This window comes from Mastomys coucha, unplaced genomic scaffold (genome assembly GCF_008632895.1).
Source record: "Mastomys coucha isolate ucsf_1 unplaced genomic scaffold, UCSF_Mcou_1 pScaffold16, whole genome shotgun sequence".
Lineage (NCBI taxonomy): Eukaryota > Metazoa > Chordata > Mammalia > Rodentia > Muridae > Mastomys > Mastomys coucha.
In genome coordinates, this window is record NW_022196898.1 from 80,687,266 (window position 1) to 80,701,085 (window position 13,820).

The following is a 13,820-nucleotide window of genomic DNA, read 5'->3' on the forward strand; positions in this document are numbered from 1 at the left end:
CCACCCACCCACCCCTGGGAATAAGCCTAATCAAGGAAACAGAAAACCTCTGCAATGAAAATTCTAGGACACTAAAGAAAGACATTAAGCCCCTAGAAGATGGAAAGACATCTCATGCTCATGGATTAGCAGAAAAGAGGATGTGGAAATGACCATCCTATCAATCAATACTCCAACACCATTCTTCAGCAGACATAGAACAAACAATCCAAAAGTTTATGGGGGACACAAAAGACCCTGAATAATCAAAGCAATACTAAACAGAAAGAACTGTGGGAGGTAACCACCATACCTGATTTCAAATTATACTGCAGAGCCATGGTGCTGGGGACACATTCTCATACATGGAGGGTGAAAGTAATGGAGCGGGTATAAGACTGAATATTTGGAAGCTTGCAGTGTTCAGGATTTTTGCAGAGGCAGCCTTCCGGCCTTGCATTAACTGTGGATGATAATGATACTGATAATGATAGTGGATAATGATAACAACTTGCTGGCACAGGAGCAAAGGGACAACACTGCCTGCCCTGTTCCTCTGATGCTCCAGTGGCTTCTGCCATTGTTGATAACTTGCAAGTGATTTATTGTGGACTTTACATTCTCCTTAACGGACGGGCAAACCCTGATTTTCATAGTTTGGACTCTTGTTGCTGTGGGGTAGAAGGAGATTCACTTTATGAAACAGTGTTGTTTGTAATTCAGTTCCTTTTACTCATTCTAGGACTGAGTCATGCAGATCTTTAATAACATGTTTTTTTTTTTTTTTTTTTTTTTTTTTTTTTTTTTTTTTTTTTTTTTTTTGCAAATAGGGACTGAAATTACAATGTTTTCTTAATTATATCATTTGAGTAGTGGGTGGTTACATATTTGAACTTAGTAAAACTCCATGTGTATAAGTTCCTGTAAATTGGCCCTTATTGTGGGACATGAATCAATACATTTGAACATAATAGTTACTAAGTAAACATTAAAAAATGTTCATTTGATGTTAGCCTATAGAATCCAAATGAGGTACTGTGAAGTAGAAATCTTGTGATTTATGTGAAGAACAGGCTACATTTTTATTGAAGCTCATTGTTTACATTTCTTAACCTTATCAGTAATCTTATTAAGCTTCCAGTGAGAATGTCTATAAATGGTTTAGCAATGGTGTGAATGTTTGTGTTTGGTATGGATGTAACTATTTGGTGCATAAGTGTAATATCGGATAGGGCTTCACAGTCTATTCAACTTTCTCAGTTGCAAATACAACGAATAAGTTTTCAGCAATGTGAGACAATGAAACCATGGAAAACTTACAAAATTTTAAAATGACCATTTGAAGAGGGCATTGTGAGACTGGAGTACCTGATGTATGCTGACAGGCCTGATGGGATTCCTGAGCTTTTCTCTAGGGATGCGGACTGAATTTGTCAGTAGTGAGACACCAAGGCGAGTGACGTGGTGGCTTCATTTTCTTGTCTACTTCCTAATAAATACTGTGCCTTAGTCAGGGTTTCTATTCCTGCACAAACATCATGACCAAGAAGCAAGTTGGAGAGGAAAGGGTTTATTCAGCTTACACTTCCATGTTGCTGCTCATCACCAAAGGAAGTCAGGACAGGAACTCAAGCAGGTCAGGAAGCAGGAGCTGATACAGAGGCCATGGAGGGATGTTCCTTACTGGCTTGCTTCCCCTGGTTTGCTCAGCCTGCTCTCTTATAGAACCCAAGACTTCCAGCCCAGAGATGGCACCACCCACAAGTGGCCCTCCCCACTTGATCCCTAATTGAGAAGATGCCCCACAGCTGGATCTCATGGAGGCATTTCCTCACCTGAAGTTCCTTTCTCTGTGATAACTCCAGCTTGGGTCAAGTTGACACAAAAGCAGCCAGTCCATTCGTAACATCACAGTGAGGGGAAGAAAGGGCGACCCTTAAACAGCAGCGAAGGAGCCACCAGAGCTTACGATTGAATACTAGTTTGTCAATTTCTTTAAAAGAAATATGGCTGTGATGATGTAGTTTAAGTATTTGTCAAAGGGGGTGGAGTTAGGAGGAAGCTGGGTAGAGCCTTAGGCACTGTGGACACATGGAGATAAAGCGTGTGAGTATGAGGTACAGATCTCATCGGTTGTATGGGTTCCTCTGCTGTCTTTCCCTCCGTCCTGGCCTTTGTGTGAGCGTTCTGTCATTCCTGAACTCTAACCTTTGAAATGCCTCAGGAGTCAATTCATAGTCTCTGCAAAGTCTCTGCTCTGGAGTTGACAAAGCTTTCTGTAAGGGACCACATGGGGAATATGTTAGGTCCTGTGAACTGTCCATTTCTGTCACAATGGCTCAGTGATGCATTCTGGGGACCGGGGGTTCCACTATGTACCTTAGTGTTGGGGGTCACAGAGCCCATTTTATTAGCTGTGGTCACTAACGTTCTGTGGAGCCTGGTGTAACTGCAGTGGTGTGCCTTCAACTAACCTCCACTCTCCTTCCCCTCTAACCTACTTGTCCCTGCTCTGGGTCCCACATCTAGCTGATTGGGCATCATATCCTTTTGGGACACATCCAGCTCAACTTTACAGGTTTTTGTTTGTTTGTTTGCTTTTTGTTATTTATTTATTTATTTATTTATTTTGGTTTTTCAAGATACATTTTGTTTTTTTAAGATTTATTTATTTATTTTTGTATATGAGTGCTTTATTTGCATGTATGTCTCCACGAATGCCTGCATGACAGAAGAGGGCATCAGGTCCCATTACAGATGGTTGTGAACCACCATATGGCTGCTGGGAATTGAACTCAGGACCTCTGGAAGAGCAACTTAACTGCTGAGCCATCTTCCAGCCCCAGCTCAACTTTTGAGAAGTAGCCAGACGCCATTTTCTGTCTCCAATGCCATCCTCGACACCTCCTCTGCATCACCATCATCTTCAGCCGATCAACTGCAACAGCCTCTGACTCTCTCTACAGAAGACACATGGTCCCTTCTCAAACACACAAGCTCTGTTGAGACACAGAGTGCTTTCTATTGTATTAAAAAGAAAAGAGTGAAGGACTATGTCAGGAGGCGAGGTTCCTTAGGAGCGGATGCTAGACATTGCCACCGATTTCAACACCAACCATTTTGCGGCCTTTGGTTGTTGTGTTCCTGCCTGGCTGTCCTCACCGGTGTTCTCGGTGTCTGTGGTGCTCTCTCTTCCTCGGCAGGCACCTTCCTCCTGATTGCTTCCCTTCAGGCTTCTGTTGACAGGCTGCTGCTCGTGTGGGCCACACTTCCTGGCCATCCAGACTCACCTTATTCTCTTCTTCTGCCCTGATCTGTTTACTTATTTTCTTTTGTGGTGCATACCTTTCGTGCTATAGTTCAACACATATCCATCACTCCTGTCTCCCACTAGAATATAATGTGCGTTAAGAGCAGGAAATTAGAATTTGTATTCCTCGGACATAGAATGGTGTTTGGAAAAGCATATGTAAATAATTACCAAACGAATTACTGTAAGGAAGGCTAGGATATAGGAAAACAAAAAATATCAGAAACATGAGAATTTGAGTATTAAGTATTAATGGAGAGCAGAGAGACAGCTTATTGGTTAAAAGCACTTGTTGCTCTTTCAGAGGACCCAGGTTTACTTCGCATTAACTCATAACTCCAGTTCTGGGGAATCTGATACCCTCTTCTGAGTTCTGTAGGCAACAGGCATTCACGTGGTGTACACACATGGACGCAACACACCAGGCAACAGGCTTTTATGTGGTGTACACACATGAACACAACACGCCAGGCAACAGACATTCACGTGGTGTACACACATGGACGCAACACACCAGGTAGCAGGCCTTCATGTCACACACATATGTGAAAGACACCCAGTATCATAAAATAATGAAAGACCAAACATTTGTATTTGGGTCTTCTCGTTCCTGTGTGCTCCTCCTCAGCTGTAGAGAGGATCTCTTCTTTTAAGCATCCCCTGTCAATAAAAAAGCTTATGGCCAATGAGCTGAGGCGGAAGTAGTGGGTGGGACATGCAGTGGGGATAGAATTCTGGGGAATAGAGGCATGGGAGATTTGTCCCGAGACAGCTGTAAACCAGCAGGTAGCTGACCTCAGGATAAAATCAAGGGGAGATTTGTCCCAGGAACTCTGAGGAGACGGATGTAAGAAGACAAGGAGAGGAAAGCAGCCATATAGCTGAACCCAGGTTAGAGTTAAGAGCAAGTCCGAGAACAAGCCGGAGCTCGGAGCTGGTGAGTTAAGAGCAAGTCCGAGAACAAGCCGGAGCTCGGAGCTCGTGTCCTCGGTGTTTGTTAATACTGATTAGTCTCAGAGGTGTCATTCTGGGAGCAGGGTCGGGGAGGAAAGTCTTGGATTGATTTTTTTGCACTTAGCCTTTCCCATATGTGTCATATGTCGTACAGGAGGTACCTTGTCGCCAGGGTAGAGAAGCGGGAAATGAAATCGTAATGACTCATTTATTTCATAACTACTAAATGCCAGCGAGGTGTTAGCTACCTTTTCCATGCAGGGAATTCAATAAAGTGTAACAAAGCAGAGGGATACAAGAGCCAACAAGAACACTTTCCCTTGGAATTTAATCCCCGTACTCAGTGCTCATGGCCTGGGGAGGGGAGCTAAAATCATAGGTAGTGTGCGAGGGGTGTGTTCCGTTACACACCCCTGGTTTTATTGAGCTGCACTCAGGACTTGTTTATGTGTTGCTTAGTCAACTATTTGGCAATAATTTTATTAATCATTTACCTTGGCCTTTTATCAGCCTCTTACCACCTCTGGCTGGACCTTTCTTCCTCCGGATTGCAGGTGGGAATTGCGGGTTATTCTATTTGTTCTCTTATGGAAATGGATATCAGTTTAGACTAATTCACTTAGTAATGGATCTCTTTTCAAAGTCAGATTTTTCCTCCTTGGAATATTAGTCTACTTTAGATATTTTGTGCAGTGGGTGTTTGAAGCCAGACATAATATTGAATTAAATGGTTTCAGCAACTGAGTATGGTTAGTTGGCATATAGTTCTCTCAGGCTGCAACAAGTTTCGAAAGCCAAATTAAGCTTTTATGGTGTGAAGTTAGCTTTGCAAAAAGCATAAAAGTTCTAAAGCAAACCAGGGTCTTTTGTGATAAAGAGCAGAGCATGTGCAGTGGTAATTCTGTGGCCCTTTCCTTTACAGAGCATGTAGCTGGTCACTACATCTCCCCTTTCCATGACATTCCTCTGAAGGTGGACTGGAGTGAGGTATTGTTTTTACTTGTTTGGGGGATGAAAAACTTCTATAAATGGTAGTATCAAAATACTTCACTAGTGCCCAAAAAAATGCTTTTGTAGAAATGCCTTTAAAGTGAAAATGTGGTTGGCAGGCAGGCAGAAGAAACCAAGGAGCTAGAGCGGGACAGTAAGCCTCCGTTCTAAATTAAAATTTGTGTGAGGCCAGAAGAAAGGGGGTATTTGCGGTCTATGAAGTTTAGACTGCAGTAGGAATTAAAGTTTCAAGGGCAGTAATATGGGAAATCAATGTGCTTATTTTGAATCATAATACATTTAGCATTTGCAGGTGACTCCTGTGTGCTGGCCACCACGGGAATGCGCTATTTTCTTTAAGTCATGGAAGTTGCTATTATGGTGCCCAACGGCCGTACGGCAGCAGGCATTTCATTGGTTTGTGTAACCGCCTACGGCTGGCAAGTGTTGGAGTCAAGTTTGGGACTGGCCTTCCTGACCATGGAGTCCCTGCCCCTTCCCACTCCACAGCAGAAATCTAAGGCTGGAAAGACCTGGCGCTTCGTTAGCTTCTCCCTCTAAAAGCCCTTGACAGTTGGAGGGATGTTGGTGAGGTAGGCGAGTCAGAGACACTGCTGAAGGGAGAGCTGAGGGGGCCTGAAGCTTTAGGACAGCTAGGCTAGTGCCTGATGCTTGCCGCGTGTGAGTGGAGCTCTGAGGGCAGCTACTGCTACTAACTTACTCTTGGATAGGGTTCCAAACCTTGCCCTTGGTCACAAATGTGGGTAGGGGTGGGTGTGCGACAGAGGCAGACACACGGCTGTGTCCATCGCCTGTGGACTTTGAGGATAGGGCAGGATAAGTTATAAAGCAAAAGGCTAGTGTCTTCTAGCGGTGCAGAGATCAACCCACACAGTTTTTATATAAGCAGCTTTCCCTATTTTTGAGCCAGTCATGATTATAATTTTTGCTCCTTGTATTTTAGGATGTAGAGTTTTTGGAACAACGATAGTGTTTCAGGGAAACATGACTTGGGATAATCGTTTTCTGTTTGTTTTGGTTCTTTCTTAGTACTCCTTTTGGTGTGTAAGTTACATAGACCCGGTGAACATTTGTGAATGGCATAATTTCTCTTCCCGCCCCACCATGTACTCTGGCTTAATTTAAAAGTACTTAGTGGCGGCGCAGTAATCACACCTTCATAGAATTCACAGGCAGGAGGTATAGCCAAGCACTTTCACAGCTTGTTAGTCAGGCTCCCGGGAGTTTCATTTCAATAATGAAATGGCTGTTTGTGGCGCAGTCACTGGAACTGCCAGTCTCCTTACACACTGAGCTGATCCTCTGCCTGCATCAGACAGACTTGGGAAGTTACGTGAAAGAGCTTTAGATTTTCTTATCATTTACTTTTCAAACACTTTGGTCCTCTGTTCATTTGATGCTGAGGGAGAAACTGCCCAGATGTTACTCGTGGGTTCTCTGTTGAGTCTGGTTTATAGACAGTGGCTGGTAACACGTGTATGCAGTGGTAACACGTGTATGCAGTGGTAACACGTGTATGCAGTGGGCGTGTTTTTGTTCCTATGCTGTGCACTGAGCATCCTGCATTCCTTTATAAAATGTTCCAGTCATAATTATCATCTTTGTTCTTACAGGAACACAACATTCCCAGGAAAAAGGCACGAAATGATGAATATAAGGTATATTTTAAGGTTTTTATTGTTTGAATTGTTTAAAAATTCATTTTGTAACTATTCTATGTGTGTATATGTGCACATGCATGCAGGTCGGTACTCATGTAGACCAGAAGAGGGCGCTAGACCCCCACTAAGATGAGTCACCAGACCTGGGGGATGGGAAGCCAGCTTGGGTCCCCTGGCAGAGCAGCCTATACTCCTGACCACAGAGCCATTCCTCCAGCCTCCTCTGTCACTCTCTACAGTCTGTTAATGGCCTTGATATGTTTGCATTCTTAAACTGCTTCTAATTTTTCCCCTACAAGATTTTTTTTTTGTGGTGTTTTTTCTGATGATTTCCTCCCGATGTCTCTTTAAAGGCATCTGGGGACAATCACCATTTAACCTTTTTTACAGTGGTAAAATATTCATATCATAAAACTCATTATTTTATCCTCTTCTAACATGTATATAAGCAGGCTCTCACCCGCTGAGCCGTCCTTTCCCGCTCCAGTTTATTTCTCTTTTACACTGAATTAGAAAAGAGTTTGAGGGTCTCTTTTAGAATTAAGGCACAGCAGTCTTTTGGAAGTAGAAAAACAGATACAGCAGCTACATGCTAAAATAAATTGATTCCAAATGTGTCTGTTAATTATGTGCCTCTTTAGTTACTACTTAGGACCAGCACAGTTGATTGGCTCTTCCCTCTCTGGCTCTGGGTGCGGGTTTCCCTCCTAGCGTAACCTTTGCCTCCTCGCTCTTATACGGCTCCTTGCCTCCACAGCTGAAGTTACTGCTCCTGGCCTTTGAGTTTACTCTGGAGCATAGCTACAAGGGCTGTCAAATTCTTAGACCATTTGCCTGCCGACCATATTCTGTTCTCCTAAAGCAGTCGTCAGACCGCCTGTGAAGCACCCACACTGACGCCCTGCAGTGCGGATGAGAGTGTCTGCTCCATGGGGTCTGGCTCGTCTGTGTTTTCAGTTCCAGTGTGAGAAAGAACCATGCTTTAGATGAGTGGTGAGATGCAGGCTACCTGAAGCTTTGTAGTTCCAAGAGAGGGAGCATGTTAGTCTCAAGTAGTCTGTTCAGTGGGAAAAAATACACTCCAAGTTCAGAGCATCAAATTAAAATGTAATTGTCATACTACAGATTATATGTTGGTAAGTGATTGGTATTTATCTGAAAGTTCATCAGAGAAGAAAGAAGGGAAATCTCTGTTTTACCACACACACATGAGGCTCAGTGGCTGCTTTGTCGTGTGCTATTAGTGTTTCTTTTTTATTTCTTTCTATTAAGTGCCACCCACTTCCCACTGGAAAGAGAAAAGGAAAAGGACTAAAGGAGGGGTCAGGTTTTCTTGCCATATTTCTGATTTGAAGTATGTATTTTGGATTTTCTGACAAATGATGGTAGGCAGTTGTGGACTTATAATTAATGCCAATCTTCAGTAAACAAGACTGACCCTGGCTTTGATGAATTACAGGGAGAGCGCTCTGCAGCTAAAAAGAAGAAAGGCGGGTAGCATGAGCCCTGGCCATCAAGAGTAAAGGGTGACCAAGAGTGTGGCTTGCAGGCTCACACTTCAGACCTGTTCCTAATCTATTGCTCTTTTGACCCAACTCAGATTGTGTAGCCGTCAGCCAGCCTGGTCCCCTCTATCACCTCGTATTCATGTGTCTACATTTGTTCTCTTACAGCCGGGCTCTCAGGGATGAGTGTGGTGTGCAAACATCTGCCATCTACTTAGGTCTTTCTCTTTAAGAGCTTCTTAGACACATTTAAACAGGCACAAGGTCCCTTATGAAAGACCATAGAGGATGAGGCCGAATAGCCAGCAGGCTGTGTATGAGGTCGCTATTATAGGTGTGAGCTGTCAGCCTGAGCTTCATTTATCTCCTCTGAGGCTTGTTCTCTTACCTTGCAAAACATTGTCTTATGTAGAAAGGCTACTAAGTGTCATTCTTTAAATCCATAGCATCTGCTTCTCTTAGGGAGTCTTGGAATGTGGGTGAGCCGTGCTCTGAGCCAGCTAGGACCTTATATTAAGATTCCACAGAGAGCTTTTAAGAAAATAGCAGCTCCTTGGCTTGGCCCTAGACCAGTTGAACTGAAAAGGTAGGCAGCCGGCCTAAGGAATCTGCTTTTGGTTTTGCCTGCTTGATTGTTAAAGCTCACCCAGTGATTTTTATATATGCAGGGTAGAGAGATACTAAATGTTTTGCTTTCCTAATCTGTGATCAAAGACTGGGTTTGTTTGTTTGTTTATATTTGTTGTAGCTGAATACCTTTTTAAACACATCAGAATGAATGTTGAAATATATAATTCAAGCTCTAATTTTTTTGGTTCATTTTTGAGATTATAGTTACATTTCTCCCCTTTCTCCCTGCAAACTTTCCTATATACCCCTCCCCACTCCTAAAATCTATGTCCTCTTCTTTCATTAACTGATATTATATGATATTAACATATATTACACATATATGTATATGTAAATACTACCTGCTCAGTTCAGTTACTTGTTCAAGTTTCAGGGCTGATCACTTGGACAACTAATTAATGCACTTTTCCCTTGGGTGGGCCACCTCTCTGTTCCCATCTTTCCTCAGTTGCCTATGTTTGCTGTGTAGGGTTGAGGCCTTGTGTTGGGCCGCCCCTCTTCCCCTCCCCCCACCCACTTTGGCACGTTTGTTGGTGTAGCTCCTGTTCACCTCACACTTGGACAGCCCCATTGGTGAGACTTCATGCATTAGCTTCTGATCTTACTAGGAGACAGTCTCCGCAGACTTCCTGGACCTCTGATGCTTACAGTCTTTCTGCTCCCCCTTCTCAGTGTCCCCAAGCCTTTGGCATGGGACTGTTTTGTAGATGGACATGTCTACAGAGCTCTATTTTTTGATTAGATTCTGTAGTTATACACTTTACTGTCAGTGATCTACAAATGCTTCTAACCACTCAGCTAACAGTTACAGACTGGCATGGGGCTGGGCCATGCTTTGGACGGCTGCTTTAAACTGCTGCCTCCCCATGACTGATTCATTGGTGCCATTAAACACAGCATTTTTGCAAGCTGCCTTTAAAGGTTAAGATTTTCGCTTTGTGGGGCAAGCTGTGAGAATTGTACTTACCCACCACTGACTTAGTCTCCTTCAATTAAACATTCTACAAAGTACAGAAGTGAGGGAAAGAAGCCATGGTCGTTTTGGAATGTTAAGGACTCTGATCGCACTAACTTTGTTTTAAAAAGGCATGTCTAAGTCCTCATAAACTTTCTAATAGCTTATAGTGATAACTTTCAGTTTAGATTATGGTTATAGCATGGATACAAATATTCTTTTCATCATCTCCAGCATTTTTGGCTCCTTGATTTTCTGTGTGTGTTCCTTTAAATTACATAATGATATTTTAACCACATTGCCAGGAGTGGAGCAGAAGTGGTCTGTCATTCTAGGTTATCTGGAAAGTAAATATCAAAACTCATTTCCTGCCTGGTGTGGTGATGCATGCTTTTAACCCTGGTACTCAGGAGGCAGAGGCAGGCAGATCTCTGGAGGTTTAAGGCTATCCTGGTCTGCATAGCAAGCTCTAGGCTAGCCAGAGTTACATGGTAAGACTCTTGTCTCAAAACAAACAACTGAAGCAGAGCACATCTCCTAATTTCTAATAGCGTCGATGCTCTGAAAGGTGCTTCCAAGGGTTAGGTGACCTCTCATGCTATGCAGTGGTGGAAGTATGGCGCCTCCATGAGCTCCGCAGCCTCGCTGACTGCAAGAAGGGACTTATAGCATGGGTGCGTGGAGAAGCCGGGAAGGAAACATTTTGTGTGGGATGGAAACTTACACTATTCTTTCATTAGAGGCCATACTGATTTTCATTTAGCACACAGTCCCGCAATGCCAAGTGAAAAGAAAGAAAAGTTGAATAGAAAATGGTAATGTGCCGGGCAGTGGTGGCGCACTTGGGAGGCAGAGGCAGGCGGATTTCTGAGTTTGAGGCCAGCCTGGTCTACAGAGTGAGTTCCAGGACAGCCAGGGCTACACAGAAAAACCCTGTCTTGGAAAAAAAAGAAAGAAAGAAAGAAAGAAAGAAAGAAAGAAAGAAAGAAAGAAAGAAAGAAAGAAAGAGAAAGAAAGAAAGAAAATGGTAATGTTCTTTTTTCTTTTAACTACAGACTTTGTTTAATATGGTTGTGGAAATACCTCGGTGGACAAATGCCAAGATGGAGGTACAGTTATATTCTATTAATGTAAAATTGAAATGCTAACTTAAAAACATAAGAGCATCATTTCTAGCTATTTGGTACATTTGAAGGATTGATGATAGACTTCTCTATGTAGGAGATAATTTGAAATATTCTTGTGAACTTAGACCTTAATTTCAAAACCAAAATGTTTTGACCTGAGTATCTCTCTGGAGCATGTTGCCATGTTTTAGTCCCGCGTTTATGTAGCTTTCTCTGCCCTTTCCTTGACACGGTGATGAACATGTTCAGATTTTACTCAGACCCCGCTCTGTATTTAGATTATAGGCACAGACGAAGCTTTTGTCTCGTTCTGGTGGCAATTTCGGCTTCTGGGGATTTAGTTCTTTGGAGTTTTAGGTTGTTGGGAAGAGCACTGTCTCCTGTGTGTGTGGATGGGAAGAGCGCTGTCTCCTGTGTGTGGATGGGAAGAGCACTGTCTCCTGTGTGTGGATGGGAAGAGCACTGTCTCCTGTGTGTGGATGGGAAGAGCGCTGTCTCCTGTGTGTGTGTGGATGGTGTCTAAGAGTGCCTACTCCGCCCTTGTTAAGTCTTCTTAAAAACTTTATCTTAATCTTTCCCTCGAGCTATCAGGAACCTCTTCTGAGCTCATCATGCCTGCTCTGCTCCTTCCTCCAGACAAGCCCATCACAGCTTGGGGAGAATTCTCAAGTGTGAAGTGTGCACTCTGATTCTTTACTCCACTGTTTATTTTCTATCAGACGGGTTTTTTTGTTTGTTTGTTTTTTGTTTTTGTTTTTGTTTTTGTTTTTTTGCCCTTTTCTGATACTCACATGAATACGTTTGATAGAAAGATAGAAGTTTAAAATGAACTCACTTGACAAGGGTCTGAGCTTGATTTTTTTTAATTGCTGTAAATGAACAACATATATATATATATATATATGTATATATATATATATATATATATATATTTGTGGAGTACAAATGTAATTTATGAACCTAACAGAAAAATGAAATCAAGTTAATCAGAAAACCATCTGAAATACTTTTGTCTGGTGAGGTCGTCTTAAATTTTTACTCTCTTAGCATGGTGTCTTGCACAGTAGGTCTCAAAACAGATGCAACAGTATTCTTTGCTAAAGTGGCTGTACTCTTTGCAGTTGTGCCCACACAGTGCAGATTGTCCCAGAGCCCTCTGCTCCTCCACCCCATGGATTGAGCTTCCCCTTTCTTTCTCACCTCCTGCTCTTTCAAACCTTTGGTAACCACTGTTTGGCTCACACACTCTAGGAGACCAGCCACGGAGCCCATTTCTTGATCCGTCCATCAGTTGCTGGGCCTGGTTTCCTTGGCTGCTGTGGACACTGAGGTACCATTAGCACACAGCTGTCCTTCCCCTCGCTGTGTATTTGGAACTGAGTTGCTTGTGTGTCAGTTCGACTTCAGGTTCCTAGAGATCTTTGTGCTGTTTTTCACGATGGCTGGCTAGTTTATATCCTCTTGACAATGTACAAGGCTTCTCCCCTCAAAGGGTACAAGGCTTACCCCCTCGACAGTGGAAGACTTTTCTTCATGTGTCCTTTCTAGGACTTAGTATCTGAAGTCTTTTTGATAATAGTCGTTCTTACTAGAATGAGGTGAGCCCTTGTTGTGGCATTTTGTTACTGCTACTAAGCATTTCTCTCTCTCTCTCTCTCTCTCTCTCTCTCTCTCTCTCTCTCTCTCTGTGTGTGTGTGTGTGTGTGTGTGTGTGTGTGTGAATAGGGGTGTGTGTATGTGAATAGGGGTGTGTGTATGTGAGTAGGGGTGTGTGTGTGTGAATAGGCATGTGTGTGTGAATAGGGATGTGTGTGTGTGAATAGGGGTGTGTATATGTATGTGAATAGGTGTGGGGGGTGTTTGTGTGTGAATAGGGGTGAGTGTATTTGTGTGTGAATAGGTTGTATGTATGTGAATAAGTGTGTGTGTGAATAGGTGTGTGTGTGAATAGGTGTGTGTGTGTAAATAGGGCTATGTAAGTGTGAATAGGGGTGTGTGTGTGAATAGAGGTGTATATGAATAGGTGTGTGTGTATGTGAGAGAGAATAGGTATGTCTGTGTGTGTGTGTGAATAGGGGTGTGTGTGTGAGAGTAGGGGTCTGTGGATATGTGAGTGTGAATAGATGTGTGTGTGAATAGGGTGTGTGTGTGTGCACGTGTATGTGCATGTGTGTGTGTGTGCGTGTTGTATGTGAATAGGTAGACAACCTTTGGGAGTAAGTTCTCTCCCTCTACCAGGTAATTGATGCACCTGGCTGGTACTCCGGACCTGACAGCAAATGCGTTCACCATCTGAGCAATCTTGCTGGCTTCCTCATTATTGTCTTGACTGAATATTCCTGATAGCTATATTGACCATTTCCTTTTTCTTATTCCTATTGATCATCTGTGAATCTTCCTTGGAGAAATTTCCAAGTCTAATGCTCATTTTTTAATTATAGCTTTTTGACTGTTTGTCCCCTCAGCTCTTCAGTTTCTTGTATGTTTTGGGCTTTAACCCGGTGTCAGATGAAACACCTCTTCTCCCATGATGTATAGTGCCTTCACTCTGTCGATTGTACCCTAGCAGTGCAGAAGCTTTTAGGTCTGATGTAACCCCATTTGTCTATTTTTGCTTTTACTGCTTGTGTTTTTCGTGGTCAAATCCAAAAAGTTGTTGTCTATACCAGTCTATCCTTTTCTCCTGTT

General features: G+C 42.9%; 1 protein-coding gene across 2 annotated transcripts in view; it reads left to right on the forward strand.

Annotated features, from left to right (window-relative positions):
• Positions 1–13,820, forward strand: part of Ppa2 (inorganic pyrophosphatase 2) — a 73,270-nt gene that overhangs the window by 8,487 nt on the left and 50,963 nt on the right. The window contains exons 1-5 of one of the 2 annotated variants that reach the window (XM_031375569.1): positions 2,750–3,806; positions 4,754–4,797; positions 5,166–5,230; positions 6,868–6,912; positions 11,061–11,114. In XM_031375569.1, coding sequence (XP_031231429.1) covers positions 3,697–3,806; positions 4,754–4,797; positions 5,166–5,230; positions 6,868–6,912; positions 11,061–11,114 — 318 coding nt within the window. In that variant the 5' untranslated portion in view covers positions 2,750–3,696. Of the gene's footprint in view, positions 1–2,749; positions 3,807–4,753; positions 4,798–5,165; positions 5,231–6,867; positions 6,913–11,060; positions 11,115–13,820 lie in introns of those variants that run through there. The other variant, XM_031375570.1, reaches the window with a different exon arrangement.